General features: G+C 51.6%; 6 protein-coding genes across 6 annotated transcripts; 4 read left to right on the forward strand and 2 right to left on the reverse strand.

Moving 5' to 3' along the window:
- Window positions 1-1,545: 1,545 nt before the first annotated feature.
- CCOS01_12683 (uncharacterized protein) lies at window positions 1,546-2,951 on the forward strand (the record flags this gene model as incomplete). The annotated part of the gene is made up of 2 exons (XM_060460831.1): window positions 1,546-1,650; window positions 1,737-2,951. The coding sequence occupies 2 exons, from the start codon at window positions 1,546-1,548 to the stop codon at window positions 2,949-2,951; spliced, it is 1,320 nt and encodes a 439-aa protein (XP_060308879.1).
- Window positions 2,952-5,129: 2,178 nt separating this feature from the next.
- On the forward strand, window positions 5,130-6,366 carry CCOS01_12684 (NmrA family protein; the record flags this gene model as incomplete). The annotated part of the gene is made up of 4 exons (XM_060460832.1): window positions 5,130-5,196; window positions 5,255-5,554; window positions 5,626-5,814; window positions 5,882-6,366. 4 exons carry the CDS (start codon window positions 5,130-5,132, stop codon window positions 6,364-6,366), a joined length of 1,041 nt encoding a protein of 346 aa, XP_060308880.1.
- Window positions 6,367-6,812: 446 nt separating this feature from the next.
- On the forward strand, window positions 6,813-7,451 carry CCOS01_12685 (uncharacterized protein; the record flags this gene model as incomplete). Its single annotated transcript, XM_060460833.1, has 1 exon — window positions 6,813-7,451. The coding sequence occupies one exon, from the start codon at window positions 6,813-6,815 to the stop codon at window positions 7,449-7,451; it is 639 nt and encodes a 212-aa protein (XP_060308881.1).
- Window positions 7,452-7,625: 174 nt separating this feature from the next.
- CCOS01_12686 (NAD-dependent epimerase/dehydratase) lies at window positions 7,626-8,621 on the reverse strand (the record flags this gene model as incomplete). The annotated part of the gene is made up of 1 exon (XM_060460834.1): window positions 7,626-8,621. The coding sequence occupies one exon, from the start codon at window positions 8,619-8,621 to the stop codon at window positions 7,626-7,628; it is 996 nt and encodes a 331-aa protein (XP_060308882.1).
- An 895-nt stretch (window positions 8,622-9,516) lies between these two features.
- Window positions 9,517-11,304, reverse strand: CCOS01_12687 (uncharacterized protein; the record flags this gene model as incomplete). Its single annotated transcript, XM_060460835.1, has 6 exons — window positions 9,517-9,663; window positions 9,713-10,600; window positions 10,653-10,855; window positions 10,918-11,028; window positions 11,100-11,180; window positions 11,235-11,304. The coding sequence occupies 6 exons, from the start codon at window positions 11,302-11,304 to the stop codon at window positions 9,517-9,519; spliced, it is 1,500 nt and encodes a 499-aa protein (XP_060308883.1).
- A 634-nt stretch (window positions 11,305-11,938) lies between these two features.
- On the forward strand, window positions 11,939-14,692 carry CCOS01_12688 (uncharacterized protein; the record flags this gene model as incomplete). Its single annotated transcript, XM_060460836.1, has 1 exon — window positions 11,939-14,692. One exon carries the CDS (start codon window positions 11,939-11,941, stop codon window positions 14,690-14,692), a length of 2,754 nt encoding a protein of 917 aa, XP_060308884.1.
- Between the last annotated feature and the right edge of the window lie 133 nt (window positions 14,693-14,825).

A 14,825-nucleotide genomic window follows, 5' to 3' on the forward strand; every position in this document is an offset into this window, starting at 1 on the left:
GGGAGGACGGGAGGAGGCTTGACGAATGATGGCTGTGCTGTGCAAGGGCTAGGTACGCAGTCCGCCGTGAAGGAAGGAGTGGGCGGGCACTGGGCAGGGGTCGGAGGATGGAGCGATGGCCATGGAAGGCGCCAAGACGCGTGGCCCCCAGGCCACCAGGCGCAATGGGACAGAGGAGGTACGAGAGTACCTTATTTCGTACCTGCTCTGAATCATGGCACTCTCCGCAGCTATACTTAGGCACCTAGGTAGTAGGTATCGTAAATCTCAAAACTTCCAATCTCCAAAAAAAAATCAACGACAGACTGCATTCTCGGGGATGCGAGGGAAGGTCCAGACAGAGTTGAGCTTCCCGCCGCAACGGTAAGGTAGGTACCGTCATAGAGGGAATCCATGGAACCTGGCAATCAGGAAGGCAGGTTTGAGGCTGCGAGAGTTTATGATGATGGGGGATGGGGAAGGGCCCGAGGAACGGTGAGCAGAAACCCGAGATTTGCACCTGCCCCGTACCTTCATCCACACACGATAACCTTCCCGAAACAGCACTCCGTTCCATCTTGAAGGGGACGGATTGTGTGTACGTACCCAAGCAGCACACGCAGCAGGTGCGAATTGAGGTAGCTGCACGCGAGTCTGAGCCTCTGCAGGAAAGAGCCTAGAGCCCCCCCGGGCCAAGCGAAGCAAGGAGCGACATGAACAATTGCCTGATTTGCACATGCCCAGGCTCTCCTTCTTCTACAGGCTACCGAAGTGCCTTACTATGGGGCAGGTACGAATTACATGTATCCGTACGAAGCAAAAGTACGTACTGCGTATACGCAAAGCAGCAGGGATGCAGCGCAAAAGATGAGAAACCCAAAAGTCTTGGCATCGCACCCACTGTTGCCGTGTGTTCCCACCTTCTTGCTACTCACTGGACAACTACGCGTTGCCCGCGAGCCAAATCCGCCCTTTCTTGCTTTGCTTGGCTTTGCTGTGTGTTTCGCTCAGCCAGCTTACCGTCAACTCCTACCGAAAAAATGGTCCATCCGTTTAAATGAACGGCGGAGCCCGCTTCTTACTACGCCGCTCGTGAGTCGCTGCTTGCACCCCCCGTCGGCCGCTTCTCGTCCCCTTTCCTCAACATCTTGTTTTCCTTCCTATTCCCCTTTCTCTTTGAGAACTCTTCGAGTCGGTCGCATGATCAGTGTCTGTCTACCATTCGCTGTCTGACGCTGTTACACCAGAAAGTCGGCATCGAGATTCACCATCCTCTCGACTGAAGGAAGATACACGGCCACCAATAAGTTCTAGCCCCGAAACAGGCACGAGTACTTCACTACGCACGACGACATCATCACGACCAGCTACACGACGTCCCGATTGCATTGAATGTGCTTGTTGTTTCGAGCGATTAGACTTTCCGACTTCAAGAACGACCCGATCTGATTCCCGAGGGCTGTCCTTTGCCGATTCAAACCACTGCAGGACGAGCACACGACACTCTAAGAGGAACGGAATACGCACTCCTACAACACTTTTGGATCCCCGCGCAACTTGGACATCATGGCCGACGTGAAGCCTCCTAGCGGCAAATTGCCGTATGGCACTCCTGAAGGCGGCTGGAAGGCAGTACACACATGGAGAACTCCGGACTGGGTAGAACCAATTGTAAGGATCACGGCCATTTCGCTGCTAGACCACCGCAGCCGCAGCTCCACGTCATACGATTCCTCAAGGCTAACCACCAGCACCAGCTGATTGTATCCATCATGCTCATCGGCTTGTACGTCAGTCGTAGAAAGAACTACTCGATCCTCCGCCGCGGAAACGCGACATATGAACCTCTATTTGAAGAGAGAGGGGACTCACCCCGCATCTCCGACGAGTCCTACGATCCTATCCGGACCGATCCTTTTCCGCCCAAATACCGTACCATCTTTGGATGCTATCGCGTCAAAACCCCGAACTCTAGCCGTTTTGCGAGACACGTTCACTCGAGAATTCTGCAAAAGTTTCCCTTCCTCATCGAAATGTTCTACTGGGCCATCTCCTTCTTCTTCTACCGCATGACCGCAACTCTGGCTCAGAGCTACTACGGCAGCAGAAAGGCTGTCTGGGATGTCGCCCAGGAGCACGGCCTGTTTCTTCTCGAGACCGAGGCCAAGTTCTTCGGCGAGGGTACCAGAACTGGTCCCGAGCGCTGGGTTGAATGGCGCGTTTCCCATTGGTTCCTCGAGGGTGCTCAAATCGACGACTTCCGTGGCATTTGGCTCACGATCCTGAACCGCGGATACTCTCTGATTCATATCCCTGGTACCGTCGGCTTCATTGCCTACTACTTCGCCATGGCTCCCACCCACGCCCGCTTTTGCACTGTCCGTCGCACAATGACCTTGTTGAACATGTGTGCCTTCATCATCTTCATCTTTTACCCGTGCGCGCCGCCCCGTCTGATGCCCTCCGAGTACGGCTTCGTCGACACGGTCAACCTCGAGAACGCCGAGAGTGTCTGGATGAGCGGCAAGTTCGTCAACAAGCTGGCTGCAATGCCCTCTATGCACTTCGGCTACGCCTTCGCCATTGGCTGTGTTTTCATCGCCGACTCGGCTATCCTCAACCTCCTCTTCGGTCGCTTGAGGAACTACCTGCTGCGCAACGACTTGGACAAGTCGCTGGATATCGATGACGTCGAGCTCAAGGAGATCCAAGAGAACCGCGCACGCTGGAAGAGCTGGGCCATGTTCTGCTTCGGTGTCTTCTACCCGAGTTGGATTCTGTTGACAATCGTGGGCACCGCCAATCATTACCTGATGGATGCCTTCGTCGCAACCTTTTGCGCGTTGGTTGCGTACCTCTGCAATCGTGCCTTGCTGGTTTTCCTCCCCGCTGAGGACATGTTGCTTTGGGCCTTGAGACTGGAGAAGCCGGTACCGACAACGGGCCGCATGAAGAACATTGCTGTCCGGTAGAGGGTTGGTTGTGTGGGAAAGGCGCGTCAAAAAGACATGGAATCAAGATCTCTTTAACGAGTCGTCCATTTAAAGCATCGCAGAGGCGTTGGGAAAGGAATAATGGCCTCCTTTTATATCTTTGCACACTATGCCCCTGGGTCAATCCCGTGTGTGCCGAACTAGCACTTATAATGAAAATCTATCCTGTTTGTTTGTCTATTCTCCGAAGCTCCGCCACACCCACATTGATGAAATGTCCATTTTTTAAGCTCCCGCGACATGTCGCTTGTTCGTATCCGGTGGATCTAGGGAGATCCGATTCGATTGTCCGTGAAAAGGATCAACTGTCTGTATAACGTGTACACCATGTCATTGGCTTTTTTGAATGAGTGTAGGCCACTTCGGGACATTGTTCGCTGACCCTGCAGGACTTCTTTGGCGCCCGGCTGATCCTGGGAGCAAAAGGGCTGTACCCGCTGCCCGACTTCATTTGCCAAGCCGAGATATCCGTGCGGCGTATGGCCTGTTTGCCTGCTGGAGCTGCGAGAAACGGTGGCCGACGGGGCCGGGATCCGGTCTTTGAGGTGATGGATTCGGGCCTTTATGGTAGAGTCAACGAGATGAGGATATGAGAGTTGTTTCTTGGCAGTCTCTTGTGCCAAATTCTGAATTATGAGAACGTTATGTCTTTGGAGTCTTGAGGAGAATGAGATTCCGAGAGTACCTGTGGTTATGCCAAGATGGCCGTGAACTACATCGTCTGAAGGCCCAAAGCTGAAGCCATTTCTTTGCTCTTGCTCGCGACGTGCTGCCAAAGTTCTCTATCGAGCTAGCTACACCGTCAGTAGGGTTCCTGACTTCGCTTTCGCTCTGGGGACCACCACAGAACTCGCCCAACACCCGAATTTCCGAGACATGATATCGCATAGCCCGCGTCTTTAGAGTCAGCCAATGAGTCGGCCCGCGAAAAGGTAGTGATAGGCAGCAGTATTTGCTTTAGAGTGTTTAGGCAGCAGTAGCTAGAGATGCAAGGTCAGCATTGAAAGGAGAATACGTCACTCGGCTGCGCCTCTGTACATCATTCATCGTTCCATTGCTCTTTATTACTCCTTGCACTTGTTTGCGTAGGCGCAGTGATCTTTGATCTGCCAAGACGCGATGGAGTGGTAGAGAAGTCAGGTTTACCGTATGGATAGATTGAGGTCGCATCGATGTGCGTCGGTTGTATGAGTTCCGTACCTTTAGGGCCATGTTGCTGAACTACGTAGGTGAGTAGAAGAAACATCAGGTAAGGTACGTTATTGAAAAGCCGTATATCGAGACTTAATCCTTTTGCTCCCTCGTCCAATCTTGTCAAGGTGCCTTACAACGACTGACCCTCTAAGCTATTCATCTAAGACAGATGTTGCATCTTTCAATGAGTGGCGTATGCCTCAAGACGATGTTGATGGTGCGTATCCTATCTGAGTAAAGATAACATCGTAGATATCGAGGCCAGGTTGTACGCAACAAGCTGGGGAAGTCCGCTAATCCAGATTTTGGAGCAGCAGCAATCCCACGAGCAGTATGTGATAATGGAAACCTTTCTTTGGTTGAATACTTTGATTGTTTCCACCCCGAGATCTAAATCAACCAACTCGGAGATCCGAAGCCATGGCCAGCGGTCATCGAGTCTTGGTCTTGAATGATTACTCATCCCGCGTTTCTCGCCAACTTATGTCATAGAGGTCGAAACCTGCCTTTGATCATTAATCAATAAATTGGAAGCTGAAGCGTACAATACATCTGCGCTTGACATGTGCACATAATTCTGCTCCCGAGTGGGCTGCGATCCAAAGACCATGACAAAGACGACACCGGGGGAATTATGTCAGTCCTGCCACGTCTTCTCAAGAATAGCCATCAAGGCTTGCTATTACACAAGGGACGGCGACTTCAGGACATGGAAACTGATAATTAGTCATCTCCAAAAAGATTGTAAATCTTGGACTTGGCTTGTTAATCATTAACTTCATCATCATGACAGTCTGATCTTTGGGGTTTGTAGAAGGGAGGCATCGCCCGCAAGCCAAGGCCACTTTGTTCAAGATGGATGTATATAAGGAATAATGAGTGTCACCATCATTGAGTTGATTGACATTATTACCAAACACGATCATCAAAACAATCATTCAAAGCAATCATCTATTCTAAACCATGTCCGAGTTGAAACAAATCCTCGTCATCGGCGGCACCGGTGCCCAGGGAAGACCTGTCGTCAAGGGTAACTTCATCGTTCTCGACAGAACCAAATCTGCACGTCACTCTAACATCATTCACAGCTCTCGCCGAAACCAGGCGATACAGCGTCAGGGTCCTCACCCGTAATGTCGACAACGCCCGCGCAAAGGAGCTTGCCGCTCTGCCCAACGTCACCCTTATCCAGGGTAAACAAGACAGCCAGCAGGATCTCCACCGGGCGTTCAAGGGTGTCTACGGCGCATGGGTGAACACGGACGGCTTCACTCTGGGCCAGAAGAGTGAGCTGTTCTATGGTATCCGCGCGTATGAGATTGCCAGGCACGAAGGGGTTCAGCATTACGTCTGGGCTGGCACCGATTATGCGCTAAAGAAGTCGGGATGTAAGCAACACTTGAGGGCTTCTTTTTTCTCATTCGAGCTGTTGAATTGCGTTGCTGATTGGCTTGAACAGGGAACGAGAAGTACCATTGGGGTCACAACGATTCTAAAGGAAGAGTCACGGATTTCATCTTGGCCCAAGGCCAGGACGGCATGAAGAGCTCCGTTCTCACGACAGGTCCCTACATGGACATGCTCTTGGATGGAATGTTTCCGCCAACAGAGCAACCGGATGGTTCTTTTCTCTGGGTTAACCCTGCCAGTACGTAACAATCCCTAAGTCACATCATTACCACGATGTCTTGAGCACCAACCTAATAATATTACAGAGGATGGCAAAATTCCGCTTATCGCTCTCGAAGACGTCGGCATCTACAGTCTCTGGCTCTTTGACAACCTCAATGAGTCCGCGGGTCTGAACCTGGAAGTGACGACCGACGAAGTCAGCTTCGCTGACATTGCGAGGATCTTCACTGAGGTGACAGGAAAGAAGGGTATCCACAAGAGCGTGCCGTTTGAGGAGTATGCGCCGCTCGCGGAGCCGTACCCGGGTGCCTATGTAAACTTTTCCGTCGGCCCGGAGGTTGCTCGGGACGAGTCGGATATGACCTGGAGACAGAACTTTGGGGCGTGGTGGCGGTTCTGGGGAGAGGGCATCGTCAATAAGAGGGACTTGGAGTTGTTGGATCGAATTCATCCTGGTCGGATTCGGAGCCTGGCTGAGTGGATGCAAAAGACTGGGTATGATGGAAGCCCTAGGCCTGTTCTTAAGGGGGTTGAGGATTGGAGGAGCAAGCTGCAAGCAGGGATCTAAGTTGGGTTGGTGGTGAAAGTAGGCTGGGCTTAAACTGAAGTGGTGTTCGCAGCCATCAGACAGCTTATCACAGTCCATTCCCGGCGCTACGGCGGTACAATGATTTTGTTCCGAATGGAGTATCTTTTCAATCTTACCCAGATCTTTGTAAGAACCAATTCCTCAAAGGGGATGGTGCTTTGTCGAGTTCACCACATAGTTCAGAATCCAGCTTGTCCCATCCCCATTTTGGAAACCCAAGGGAGTATTTATGGCTTTGTCATTGAATAGTGAGCTATGGAAACGACACATAAAATTTGAGTTTCAACTCAGTTATCAAAATTAATACAAATGGGCAAGGAAATCATCACTCGAAAACTCAATCATCATCAGTTTGGAAATTAGCATCACGCCTGCTTCAAGAACATCAACAAACTAGCATATCAGAGTCACTTCAGTCCTAAGCAATGACCTCAAAATCGTCATCGGATGGATCTACCCCGCCAGATACCGGGTCAATGAATAGTTTGAAGCGGCTTCATGCGCCGCAGAACTACTTGCGCATCCCAGGCCTCACGTTTGACGAAATCCCAGGCCTCATCCCACCTGAACACTCTGCGGCTCTCTACTATCTTCAACCCAAAGACTTCAATCTCAATCTCTCATGGGGTGAATACTATAGAAAGTTAGAGCCCTTCGATTGTGTAGCCAAAAAGTTGGTCGACGTGTTTGATTACTCCATCCAAGAGCTCAAAGAAGGCATCGAACCCAAAGTCATGAGACTGAGACATGACACCGTTGGAGACGATGATCCCGAGCCAGATGCCTCCTTTTGGGACGATTTCTTCGAGCGAGTGCTTGGTAATCTTGGCCATGAGGCCGAGAAGTTTGGCATGACCTCTTTAGACGTCATGTGGATTGTTTACTTATACACCAGTGCTTGGGAAAGTACGTCTCTGTCGTGTAGAAACCAGAAGGCGGGGTACTGGCGCAAGGCGAATCTTCATCACTTGCATGATTTGCTGCCTGAGTGGGTTGAGATGTTGAAGACTAAAAGGTTGAGGTGGACAACTGTCTTTGGCGAACTGTTTGGAATTGGGCGATGAGGGTTAAGAGCCGACACCGAAAATACCGCGGCATGTATATTTGATCTATTTTCTTCTATGTTTCTCTTGTCTATGTCAAAGCAACTTCTCGATTCCATGCTCATCTTCTCAGAAATGCACTATGTGCAGAAAATGCCATCAGATTGAACATCCACTCATCGGGAAGGAAGCTATCTAAACACCAGCCCGAAGGCTATCTGCAAAGTCCTTGACTGTGGTTATCAGGTCCCCATCCTGAGAAAGGCCGAGGCCAAGGGCCTTCGAAACATCGAAATAAGCCGGCCAACTACCGACGATCGCCTCAATCTGCGGGCTTCTCTCTTCGCGCACCAGTTTCCTAGCCTCTGTACCTCCGACAACCTCTAGCGCATTTAGGATGTCCGCCACGGTGACAGTAACGCCGGGCAAATTGAGAACTCTAGAGATCCCAAACTTCTCATTAGGAATGCCCTTGATATCCACCAGATTCTTGACCACCGTCTTCGGAGAGCACACCCACATAGGTAGTTCCGGCCTCACTGGTAAGATGTTTCCCTCACCTTTGAGCGACTCCCTCACAATGCCCGAAGCAAAGGAGGAAGCCGCCGCGCTTGGGACGCCCGGACGGACGATGATGGTAGGTAACCGCACAATTCGTCCATCTAGCAGCCCACGGCGTGAGTAATCTCCCAGAAGCGTCTCGATTATCAGCTTCTGGGCGCCGTACGAAGACTGGGGAATCGGGCAAGTTGTCTCGGTGTTGATCTGGCCCGGTGCTGCAGGACCGTAGACTGCCAATGAGCTGGGGAATACCACAACAGATCCACGATGCGGAGATGCTTCTTGGCGCAATGCATCGAGGATTACGCGGTGGCTGTCGAGGTTTACGGCAAGGCCTAGTTCCAGGTTCGCTTCCGCGCCTCCAGACATGATGCCATGGAGAAGGTAGATTGCGTCGAAACGCGAGTGACTCGTAAGAAGAGAAGCGACTGCCTCCGATGAAGTGAGGTCTGTTTGAAGTGATGTCACACGAGATGCGTGAGAGAGAGCTTGTGGCGGAATGGGAGGGGTTGTTATGTCTGTTGTTGTGAGATGAACGGAAGGCGATGAGAGAAGGAGGGCGGTGATGAGCTCCTGGCCAATGAAACCGGCGGCTCCGGTTATGAGGATGTGATCCGCTTTAGATGCCATATTGCGATTTGAAATGTGTATGCTGTACGAGAAAGTACCTAGCGTAGAAGAATTTGACACTGTTGCTCGAGCTTGTAGAGCGTTCACGACAGGATCGAAAACCTGTGAAACGAAGTGGTAGGTGTTTCGATGAACTCGATGAGTCTGGGTGTATGCAGTACGATGTCTGGAACAGGAAATTTCTCCAACGATTCGCCTACGTCTTGAAGTGATTCAAATGCGCCCATTCAGCAGACATCCTAAACTTTATGCTATCCACATGTTCCTACCCTAACACTAAGTAGTACTGCATCTTCAATGGTGACATAAGCATCATGGGCTTTCCTTCAACTTGACCTTTCTCCGAACTCTCTCCGGGGATGCACCTCCTCACCGGGAAGAAGCCCGGGTGGCAACGCTTACACCCCGCATGATCTACGGCCCCGCAGTGATGAACTCGATGGTTCGCGGCAGTGAGATCGCGGGGAGTATCGGACTTGTCACCGAATCAACGGTCTTCTCGGTCGATGTTCCAGCGGTTAGCAACTTGAAGGAGTTAGGAGATTGAAGTTGAGTAACAGCTTCCTGATTTACCCAGTTCTAAGAATTAACGTTCTGTCTTATTAATGACTCTTTTCTGTTTTCTCAATCAACCTCAGTAGCCAAGTCTATGAGGCAGTGAGTTCTGCAGTCGCCTGCCTTAATTATTGGTATCACATAGGGAGCAGTACTAGTGACTGCAGGTGGGCTCGACTTCCTAAAATTGCAAGGCCAAGGCTTAGTAGATGGCCCTGATGAGCTACCTACTGCATACACTTAGTTTACGGGATACTTCATGTGCTAGACACGGTTCTGTGCTCTCACAAGGTGTGAAGAGGCGTCCGCAACACTACGATGTACTTGTCGTCTGAACTTTTCAAACCTGAGATCGCCTCTCGGCGAATTCATGAAGCTCCGCCTCTGGTCCGATTCCATTCTTCGTGTCCACGTCCAGCTCGCCCAGGCGGTTTGTTGCTAGGTCATCTCCGAATAGCTCCGCAATTTCCTCTAAGGATTTCCCGGACTGCCAAAGATTAGCAAGAGATCGCGTGCTACTTGATGATATGACTCACAGTCTCTGGCAGGAAGAAGAAGTAGAAGACAGCGGCCGCTAGGTTTGTTGCGATGAAAAGTGAGTAGTACCTCCAGCTAACGGAGGCGATAGCCAGCGGGGTGACTTGCGAGAGTACGATTGCTGTAACAGACTTGGCAGCAACGGCGAATGCCAGACCCTTCGTTCTTAGGAAGAAAGGGAACAGCTCCGATGGAACAACCCAGATCATGGCATTGAAAAAAATGGCGTAACACATGGAGTAGATGAAGATGGCGCTGATGGCCGCCCTTGCTCCTGCCTCATTGTCGTTATTCTTGTTACCATAGACTGCGCTGAGAGCCATGCATAATGCAATCATGGCACTCAACACCAGAGAACCGCTCCATAGAGTACGTGTTCGTGGCCAGCGGTCTGCGACGACGAAGAGGTAGATGACCTGACCCAGAATTCCCATCATGCCGTAAGCACCACTGATGAGCAGCGCCGTTCTACCAGTGAACCCGACAGTGGCGTAGAAGATGTTCTGAAAGTTCTGTATGACCGAGGAGCCGCTGAGCTGTCCCATGGTGACGATGAATGCGGCAGTGAGTGTACGGCGGACGTACTTTCTGGAAAACAGTGCGCGCAAGGCCGTCATCCAGTCCATGTTGCCCTGAGACCTCTCCAGGAGAATTTGCTCACGGATTTGTATGAGTTCGCGTCCAACCAGATCATCGTTGTCCGCAGCCCCATGTAGGTTCGCCAGGACAGTTCTCGCTTCTTCGTATCGATCGCGCAGTATAAGCCAACGGGGCGAGAACGGTACGTAGAAGACCATTACAGAGAGAAGAACAGGAATGGGAAGCTGCATTGCCAGTGGAATCCGCCATTGGCTGTCTCCCATGGCAAATGCACCTGCGTAGCCAACCTCGAAGACGGTCAGTGTATGAGAGAGAAATAGGATGTATACATGCACATACCCAATTAGCAACGCCAAAGCCGATGGCTATCATCATTCCCTGAAGTCCGACAAGGAAGCCACGACGCGCTGGAGGCGCAACCTCGGCAAGGTAGATGGGAACAACCGAGAGTAGTTGACCACAGCCGATGCCAGCCACAAGACGGCCTGCTATCATCATGCCAACTTGGACGGCGGCACATTGGAGTATAGAGCCAATGATCGCTGGTAAAAACATCAGGAACGCATCCATGGTATATGCTTTGCCACGAGCGGGGAGAACGAACTCAAGATCGAAGCGAGAAGAATCGTGTACTTTCGACTAACTTTGTCGGCAAGGTAGCCTACTGTCATTCCCCCGATGGCTTGACCAGCATTATAGACCGATACGATGGCGCCTGTGAAGACAAAGAGTCAGCGTGGCCTCCGTGCCAAATGGGATGTTCCCGGGTTGAGTGGATAATATTACCTTGATAGCTAGTGTTGACCATAGACGGTCCATACATCTTGAGCTTGAAACTGTCATGGCCAAAGGTCGTGGCGATAATTCCTACTTTGAGTTAGTATTACCTGAGCAGCTGGACCCAAGAAGTTGGAAGCGAACCAGAGTCAAACCCATAGATAAAGCCACCCTGAGCGGCGACAAGCGCCACAGCGACGATGAGGAAACCCATACCAAAGTCACGAAAATACTGACAGTAGGGATGTGTGGGGTCAAGACAAATCTGGGGAACTGTGGTTCCATTATGCAGGTTGAAATCCGGGGCATGATTATCTTCTATATCAAAATGGCTATCTACCTTGCCACATATTCGGTGCAAAGGTACACCGATATACTCGGCTTTACGCCTTAAAGATGCTGCCAAACAGGAGGCCAGAACGCAGCAGTCATGACGAACTCGTCTAGTAACCATGATTGCCCCGACTCATTTCGGCAGATTCCCTGAGCTGGCTCAAACGACTGGGGAGCTAGAGCATGCGGGGGCGCGGAGTCTCCGCATAAGCCTCGAAATCCCACATCATGAACGTCTCGTGAGTGGTCGATGAAAGACTTGGCTGCGTCGGAACCGCTGCCGATGCCGATACGTACATTCCCGCCCCTGGGATACCGGCAGTTTACCGCGCGGCGATGATCATGACCTCGTGCCAAATCGAGACCGAATCGGTGCCTCTTTGAGCCGGAACCTGCCAAGCACGGCGGCCATTAGACCGCAATGGTTTTGTTGAATCTATTTCACCTCTCGAAATCCAGATTCATTGAAATGCATGGGTTGATGAATGCCACAGCCTAGTTGCACACAACAAACCATGTCTTGCCCAGCAATCACGAAGCCTGTCTTTGACCACCACCACAGTGGCCTCGGTGTAGCAACATCAAGGCCAAGGATCTCATGGCGATTCGAAAGCACCGACGAGACCATCGCTGGCTGGGTCCAGACTTCGTACGAGATCGAGATCAAATTTGCTTCTGACGAGAAGCCCCAGAGCTTTCCCGAGGTCAGCGACCAATCTGTGCTTGTGCCATGGCCAGCAAGAGACCTGTCTTCTCGCGAAGCTGCGATAGTTCGAGTGCGGGTGTATGGGAAGAGCCTGGTCGAAGAGTCCTACGCCAAAGAAGAGCCAAGCGCGTGGTCTGAACCAGCAACTGTGGAAGCTGCGCTGCTGAAGAAAGACGACTTCAGAGCCAACTTCATCACCGCGGCAGAGCAAATTGGACCTTATGGCCCTTTGAGACCTATTCGCTTCCGCAAGGACTTCATCTTATCCCAGGAGCTCGATCTCAGATCCTCTTCAGCTCGATTGTACATCACATCCTTGGGTGTCTTCGAAGCCTGGATCAACGGGAAGCCAGTCACAGACGAGTGCATGGCTCCGGGTTGGACCAGCTACAAGCATCGTCTCGTCTATCGCATCCTTGACGTGGAAAGGCTCTTGATCCCAGGGGGCAAGAATACGATCTGCGTCGAGGTTGCGGAGGGGTGGTACGCCGGACGTCTCGGTTTCAAGGGCGGCATTCGATTTCGATATGGCGACACTCTCGGGCTATTTGCGCAACTAGAAGTTGGCCGAGGGTCTGGTACGCCATGGAGCCTTCTGTCAGATGAATCTTGGTCTTGTACTCCCAGCGCGCTTGTCAGAAGTGAGATCTACGATGGAGAAGTGTACGATATGCGAGAAGAGGAGGGGGATTGGAAGTCCCCGGAAGTGACTCAGACGACATCGGCCACAAGACTTCTCCCATGGCCTCAAGCAACAATGGTAGCACCAGACGCGCCGCCAGTACGAGTCATTGAGACGAAGCCTTGTGTCAAGGTCTTTCTGAGCAAGACTGGAAAGACAATTCTAGACTTTGGCCAGAATCTTGTCGGTAAGCTCCTCGTCAAGTCAGTCCGCCCCCAGGAGGGAGCAGAGATCACTTTCCGCCACGCCGAAGTGATGGAAAACGACGAACTAGGCACCAGACCTCTGAGAGATGCGAAGTGTTGCGATACTATCATTGGATCAGGGGAGCCTCTTCTCAACTGGTCGCCCAAGTTCACCTTTCACGGCTTCAGATATGTCCAAGTCGATGGTTGGCTTGGCAGTGGCCCATCCGAAGACGACATCCAAGCTCTCGTGATGCACACGGATATGAGGCGCAGAGGTTTCTTTGAATGTTCGAACCCCTACGTCAACCAACTTCACAAGAACGTGGTCTGGTCTATGCGGGGTAACTTCCTGTCGATTCCAACGGACTGCCCTCAACGCGACGAAAGACTGGGATGGACCGGAGACTTGCAGGTATTTTGTCCTACGGCAACATTTCTATACGATACATTGGGGATCCTAGGCAACTGGCTTGAGGATGTGGCGGCTGAACAACTGGAAGAAGGCAAGGGAGGAATTCCTCCTTTGGTTGTTCCTCTGGCCATTTCTCCTAACTGGCCACACATTGCTCAGGCTGTATGGGACGACGTGACTGTTCTCGCGCCAGACGCGTTATATCAATACAGCTCTGACAAGGGACTGCTTGAGAAGCAGTTTCTCAGCATGCAAACGTGGCTTGACGAAGGAGTTGATCGTGCTTGCGACGGTCTTTGGAACCCGGACAAGTGGCAGCTCGCCGACTGGCTTGATCCAAGTGCACCTCCCGATGATCCTGGAAACGGTCGTACTGACAGTATCCTTGTCGCGAATGCTTACCTGGTACACACGACCGTGGTCTTCTCGCGCCTCTGTGCGGCGATCGGAAAGCTTGATTTGGCTGCCAAGTATGCTAGTGATGGCGAGAAGCTGAAACAACTATTCCAGAGGCGTTACATTACGCCCGAAGGTAACCTGATGTCGAGTTCTCAGACTGGGCTGTCCCTTGCATTTCAGTTTGGCCTGTATCCCAACGACACATTACAACGCCAGACTGCGGCAAAGGCTCTTGAGAAGCTGGTACGGACTGCGCGCTTCCACATCAGTACGGGCTTTGCGGGTACGCCAGTGATATCGCATGCGCTCACAAAGATCGGACGCCCACAACTGGCATATCGTATGCTTCTAGAGAAAACTTGTCCTAGCTGGCTGTACCCTGTCGTATCCAAGGGGGCAACAACGATATGGGAGCGATGGGACAGCATGCTACCAGACGGGCGAATCAACCCAGGACAGATGACCAGCTTCAACCATTACGCCCTTGGCGCAGTAGCAGACTGGCTTCACGGATCTGTCGGCGGCATCTCACCCCAAGAGCCGGGTTGGAGAGTGATTCGTGTGGAACCTGTTCCAGGTGGGAACTTGACGAACGCTGCTGTCACTTTTGACGGTCCTTATGGAAAAGTGGTTTGCGAATGGGTGCTGGAAGGCACGAATTTCAACATGTGGCTAGAAGTGCCGCCAAACTGCTCCGCAGTGGTGTTTCTACCTTCAGGATTACCAAGGTCCTTTGCCGCGGAGACATGCCAACAACGTCATGGACTTGTGGTACAGTCAGGCGTCCACAAGTTTGAGGATACCTTTGACCCGGGCGAGTGGCCGCCCCTGCCCTTCGTGGCGGCGAACCAGCCTCTGCCACCGAACACAATCGCGGGCTAGGCTCGATCCTTTCACGCATCTCGGGTCCTTATGGTCTTTGTAGCTTATGGGTTTTCTGTTTATGTTTGTAATGTCGAGGTTGGATAAAGAAGTTCTTGATATTGTTGGGTATCATTCAATACTATCTCTTGCT

Source organism: Colletotrichum costaricense (genome assembly GCF_030867565.1).
Source record: "Colletotrichum costaricense strain IMI 309622 chromosome Unknown Scaffold_15.1, whole genome shotgun sequence".
Taxonomy (NCBI): domain Eukaryota; kingdom Fungi; phylum Ascomycota; class Sordariomycetes; order Glomerellales; family Glomerellaceae; genus Colletotrichum; species Colletotrichum costaricense.